The sequence below is a fragment of the Anastrepha obliqua genome, unplaced genomic scaffold (genome assembly GCF_027943255.1).
Source record: "Anastrepha obliqua isolate idAnaObli1 unplaced genomic scaffold, idAnaObli1_1.0 ptg000009l, whole genome shotgun sequence".
Taxonomy (NCBI): domain Eukaryota; kingdom Metazoa; phylum Arthropoda; class Insecta; order Diptera; family Tephritidae; genus Anastrepha; species Anastrepha obliqua.
The window spans coordinates 3,770,164-3,775,918 of NW_026562178.1; the positions used below are offsets into that span (position 1 = coordinate 3,770,164).

At 43.8% G+C, this 5,755-nt stretch overlaps 1 protein-coding gene across 1 annotated transcript; it reads right to left on the reverse strand.

Moving 5' to 3' along the window:
- Positions 1 to 658: 658 nt before the first annotated feature.
- LOC129251237 (uncharacterized) lies at positions 659 to 1,686 on the reverse strand. The gene is made up of 3 exons (XM_054890590.1): positions 1,443 to 1,686; positions 851 to 1,361; positions 659 to 770 (listed from the first exon to the last, which is right to left on the reverse strand). Exons 1-2 carry the CDS (start codon positions 1,486 to 1,488, stop codon positions 868 to 870), a joined length of 540 nt encoding a protein of 179 aa, XP_054746565.1. The 5' UTR covers positions 1,489 to 1,686; the 3' UTR covers positions 659 to 770; positions 851 to 867.
- Positions 1,687 to 5,755: the final 4,069 nt, after the last annotated feature.

Here is a 5,755-nt window from a genome sequence, read left to right on the forward strand (position 1 = left end):
ATACCCAGTCACCTACTTTTAATTCTGATGTGTTAATGCTCTTGTCATATAGTTCTTTTCTCATTTGTTTTGTTGGTTTTATCAGCTCTTATGCCCCAAGAAGTGACTCTTTTATAGCGTTTTCTTTTCTACATGAAAATGTTGGCCTGTGCTGTCACATTCGAATTGTGTGATCTTTTGTAAAATGAATGCAATCTTCCCAAGGGGCCGCTTTATCCTTTCTCCAAGGGCAAACATAAAGAAATGTGAAAGTGCAACATTTCTTGCCCTCTCTGGTATCGACGGTGTAGATAATTGCCCTATTAATCAGCTGATCAGTAACAAAAGTAGCCCCTTATTTGACTCTTTCTTGCTCACATTAATCGGCTGTGTCCGAGCAGCACAGATGAGATCTACACATTTTTGACATTTCATTTTAGCAGTCGTGAATTGAAAAAGCGAAAATTGAGATTGTACATATAACTATTAAAATATTGTAGCTGCCCGTGATATTTGCAAATTGAAATTACCAAAATCAGTAAGAGAAATTGACAGACAAAATAGGTAAATGTGTTTGCCCGAAATATTGAGTTAACGAGATGTACCTTGAAAGAAACTTCAATAAATATTAAAAAACTACTTTTTCTTTTGTTTTATATATTGTATTTATTGAAAATAAGGGAGATCATATTTAATTGCTTCAAGCAGGTACAAAGTAAAAAATAAATAGGAGAAACGTTGGACCAGGAACGAAAGGCACTTCCTCCCATTTTATATTAAATTACAGAAGCCTGCAAAACCAAAATATTTCAATTAACATTTAATGAATCATAAGCAGCATACACAATTCAAACCGGCTTTAATAACTTACCTCACACGCCCACAGCTTCAAGCTGGTTTGTTTTCACTGATGCACTTTTCCAAAAGGCTTTCGATTCTTGCAGCTTTCTCCATTCTTTCCTTGTGTCGCTTTTCTCTGGCTTCCTCCTTCCTAGCAGCAATTTCTAGCATAGTTTCTTGCAGCGTTTTCCTCTTTCTTTGCTTTTCTTTTGCTGCGACCTCTTTTTTTATCATACATTGGCTACTTATTTTTACTGCCGGCTCAATGGAATCATCTATTTTGCATATTTTTTCGAGCTCTTCTTCAAACTGTAGCTTTTGGCGTTTTGCACCTGAGGTGCTGTTATTTTCCACCGCCACTTTTTTACGTTTCATGATGGTCTTATACCTTTCTTCACACTGCTTCCAACTTTTCCCATCGAACTCTGCGCCAATTTTCATCCACATGTCCTTTTTTGTCTTTAATTGCTTGAAGGGACCAATGTCCGGCAAATAGGAGGCGTATTTATCCAGCAGAAGTCTCGTTTCGCCTTCCGTCCATACTACCAAAAAGGATCGTTTAAATAATTAGCATTTTTCACTTTTTTACATTTGATAGAAAAGTCAAGACATTCTCATTTTACCTGTAATTGTTTTGCTGCTAATAGGACTTTCTTCATTAGCTAGCATTCTTTTATTTTTTTATTTTAAACTGTCCACCAAAAATTTCTGCAATTCGTTGTCCGATTAGCGCGCGAAAAAACAGCTGATTGCATTTCAGGGTTACAGTTTGTGTTCTTTTATAAATGTGAAGGGCTGCAGTGAACCTTAAAAATGGTGGCAGTTTCACAGGGTGAAGTGCGACTTTGAATAACTTTTGTACGTCGGCATGGCAACATTTTTGTGTAGAAACGAAAACGCTATTAGTCTAAGTTTCATCTCATTTGTGTAATTGTTTAAGTTATATACTGGTTGGGGGTGTAGAGCAGATCGCCTCCGCGTGGTGCACCCTGGGTAGCGTTAAATGATCTGCGGCCTCAACGGCCTTCCTGAACGATGACGACCCCTCCCTTTCTGATTTGGACTTATTTCTCCTTCAACACATTTTAGACTTTTTCTGACCCCTGTGCTGGTAGTCGCGGCGTTCTGCCACCTGAGTATGCTGAGGTGAAACTCAGCAGAACTGGCTGGTGGGCTAATGACGTGACTACCCCCGTCCCGCTAAAACCTTGGCAGGCCTCGGAGTACGTTCCAAACCCGTAGCCATTGGGTTGGTGGTGTAGGTGCGGTTGAGACGACTCCCGTCTTTGTTTCCGGTCTGGCTTTGAACGCATGCCCCATAAGGACATGCGTCAACCCTCGCATGGCCTCCCTGCTACGGCACAGACAACCGTGGGACCCTTTAAGGACGACTACACACTACGGGTTTGGATAGCGGCTTCGAGTAGGGACCCACTCAATACAATAATGAACAATAAAACAACAACCCAACTAACAAAACAATAAACCCCAACAAAGCCTCAGAAGGTGGCGGGAACTCGGAACCGAGTCCCAAAACCAGAAAATGTTTGCCCCGGAGGGCAGTCTCTAGTGGGGGTAACGCATCGGAATCGATGCGTAAGGTAGTAGCCGAGGGAGACGCCGAGGGAAAGTCGGAACCCACTTTCAATATTAGTCGGGGGGTAAAAGGTGGGAATCCATTTTTGATAGGTAGCGGAGTACAGACGGAACCGTCTGTAAATCCTAAAGTAGGGCCGATGGATGGGAAAGCCAACACCAGCAAGGGGCTTTCCCCTAGTTTTCCGGGGACTTCGGGAGTATCTCTCCGGGGACCCTCCACTAGGCCTAAACGGCAGCAAGGGCAGAGTAAACGGTCCTTCTCTGATCTTCGTATGGCTACCAAGATCCTGGAGCGCTACGGTGGGCAGAATGACTCTCAGTTATCTGAGAAGCATTCCCAGACGCTCGAATGGGCCAGGAAGGTCATTAGGGGAGCAGAGGAGGGCAGTGGAAAGGGAGTGGAAGCGAATGCGCTACAATCGGACTCGGGAGTTAAAAGACAACGCTCCCAGGAAGAGGATATCCCGCAAGAGAAGAGGCCCAGGATTGGTGGTGGCCCGCCAAAATCATTTAGCGAAGTCGCTAAACAGGCGGGCTCGATCATTCTTGGAGTAATGGACAGCGGTAAGGAAGACGGCGCTATCTCTAGGGAAGAATGGAAGAGGGTAGCGTCCGCCATCTCCGCAGTATTTATGAGGGTAGTGAGGGAAAACCTTGCGTAGCCAGGGGCTATATACCGAGGTCATGGAGGGCCGTGAGGGTTGTCTTTATACCCAAGGCAGGCAAGTGCTCGCATGTCTCCTCTAAGGACTTCAGGCCAATCAGTCTCTCATCTTTTTTGCTAAAAACTCTTGAGAGACTGATTGACCTGTACATAAGAAGCGAAATTCCTCGGGGTCGGTTGTCGCATACCCAACATGCTTATTGCAAGGGCTAATCGGTGGAATCTGCCCTGCACACAATTGTGAAAGAGATTGAGGAGTCTCTTTCTCAGAAGGAGCTTGCGGTGGGCGCCTTCCTCGACATCGGGGGGACTTTTAACAAAGTCCTCCTGGAGGCAATCACCAGGTCTCTGGGTAAACTGGGGGTAGAAACCGACCTGATCAGATTTATCTATAAAATGCTTAGCGACAGAACCTTCGCGGCAGAATGGGGCGGCATCTCCATTCACCGGCAGGTGAGTAGGGGCATTCCGCAAGGTGGTGTTCTCTCGCCTTTCCTCTGGGTTGTTGTCGTAAATGACTTGCTTGAGGAGCTGGTGAAAAGGGGCTGCAGGCTCCCTAACTAAGGGGCGCTCCTCTGATGCTTTCTGACAATGTAAAGTACCTAGGTATTATCCTTGACAGCAAGCTTACATGGAATCCCAATATTAAGGAAAGAGTGAGGAAGGCAATAATCGCCTTGTATGGATGCAAGGGCGCAATTGGTAAAAGATGGGTGGATCGAAGATGGAAGGAAAGGTTGCCGGAGGAGTCTTTTGCGAAGAGCTCCCCATCAGACTCAAATTCAGCCTACCGGACCATTGCAGTGTGTTCCAGGCAGAGGTAGCCGCAATCAAGGAGGTAGCCGATTGGCTGCTCAAATGCGTATTAACGGTCAAGAAAGTAAATATTTACTCCGACAGCCAAGCGCCAATAAGGGCCTTCGGGTCTATGACGGTGCATTCGGAATTGGTCAAGGAATGCTTGACCTCGCTTTCGACTGCGTCCGAATTCTTTAACATCATCCTCATCTGGGTTCCTGGTCGCAGCGACATTTCTGGAAACAGTGAGGCAGATGAGCAGGCCAGACAAGGGACATGCGAGGTGATTTCCCCGCGAAGGGAGAGAATCGGGATCTCCCTGACTACCTGCGGTCTGCTTCTGGAAAGATGGGCATCGCACCAACTCAGCGAGCGCTGGGCAAGTACACAAACGTGTAAGGTCGCGAAATGCTTCTGGCCACGTGTGGACCGGAGGCGCTCGGGCGAGCTTCTGAGGCTGACAAAATATCAGCTCTCTAATCTCGTGGGCTCTCTCACAGGACACAATGCGCGAGGAATGCATACTGTGAGACTTGAAATCGCCTCGAGTCCTTTTTGCGCTGGATGTATGGAGGATGAGGTGGAATCATCTCAGCACCTTCTCCTTAGCTGCCTTGCTCTGGCGGGGCTAAGATCTAGGCATCTTGGCTCCTACTTCTTTGCCACGCTTGTTGATATAGCTGGTGCTGACATTAAAAATCTGATGAATTTCATCAGCAGCATTAAGCGGTCGACGCAAACATAGTCATCGTTCGTAATCCGCACGCTCCTAACCATCCCAGCACCATCTCTCTCCGCCCTCTCCCTGTATTCCATCGGTCTTTCTCTCCCGCCTCACCCCTCCATAATGGCATCACAAAGGACGAATCTTTCTTCGTTCAAGTGTGCCCATTCCCTGGGCAACCATATCAACCTAACCTATATACTGGTTGATTGTCCTCGATTATGTCAGTTGGTAAGCGTGGAAGTTTTCCGTATATTAACTCGTACGCTGAAAATTCCGTCTCTATGTTCGGTGTGGTATTAAAAGCAAATGCAAAATAAGGTAGCCATTGATCCCATTCGTGATTTTCTACGAAGTGTAACAGAAATTCATTTAGGACTCTGTGACTCCTTTCAACTGTTATTGTCTGATGGTGATAGGGTGCTGAAAAGGTCTGCTTTATATTTAGTATTTCGCATATATTTTTGATTAATTCATTTGCAAACTCTGTACCTCGATCAGATTTTAATGTATTAAAAAGTCCGTATTTTAGTATTACCTGTTCTACTAGTGTCATTGCGATAGAAATTGCTTCTTTAGTTTTCATTGGGAATAAGATTACGTATTTTGTCAGTTCGCATTGTACCGTTAAAATATATCGGAAACCATTTGATATAATCAATGGTCCTACTGTATATATGCTTAAATTTTCAAAGCTTGTACTAGGTGTGTCCGTTATTGTCATTTTTTCTTTTATGTACTTTGTCTGTTTGTTTCGAGTACATTTTTTACAACTGTTTATATATTGTTTTATTATTTTTCTCATGTTCTTCCATATGTATTTTTGTTTTAATTTTACGATAGTTTTTCTTATACCCAGGTGTCCTCCTAGTGCTGAATTGTGATACTCAACTATTAAATTTTTTATAATTTCTTCGTCATTAATTTGTTTTGGGGCTTTATATGAAATTATTCTTAAGGGTCTTAAATTTTGTTCTAATCTTTCAGTTTGCAACTTGTTGAATGCTTTCTTAAAATTTTCAATATTCATTTCTCTTAATAAATTATCTTTTTCTAGCGCTAGCTTTTCTATACTTCTTTTAGTCGCTATTGATGATAGTTTCGCCATTATTGAAACGTATTTCAGAGGCTCCTCACTATATCGGACTATT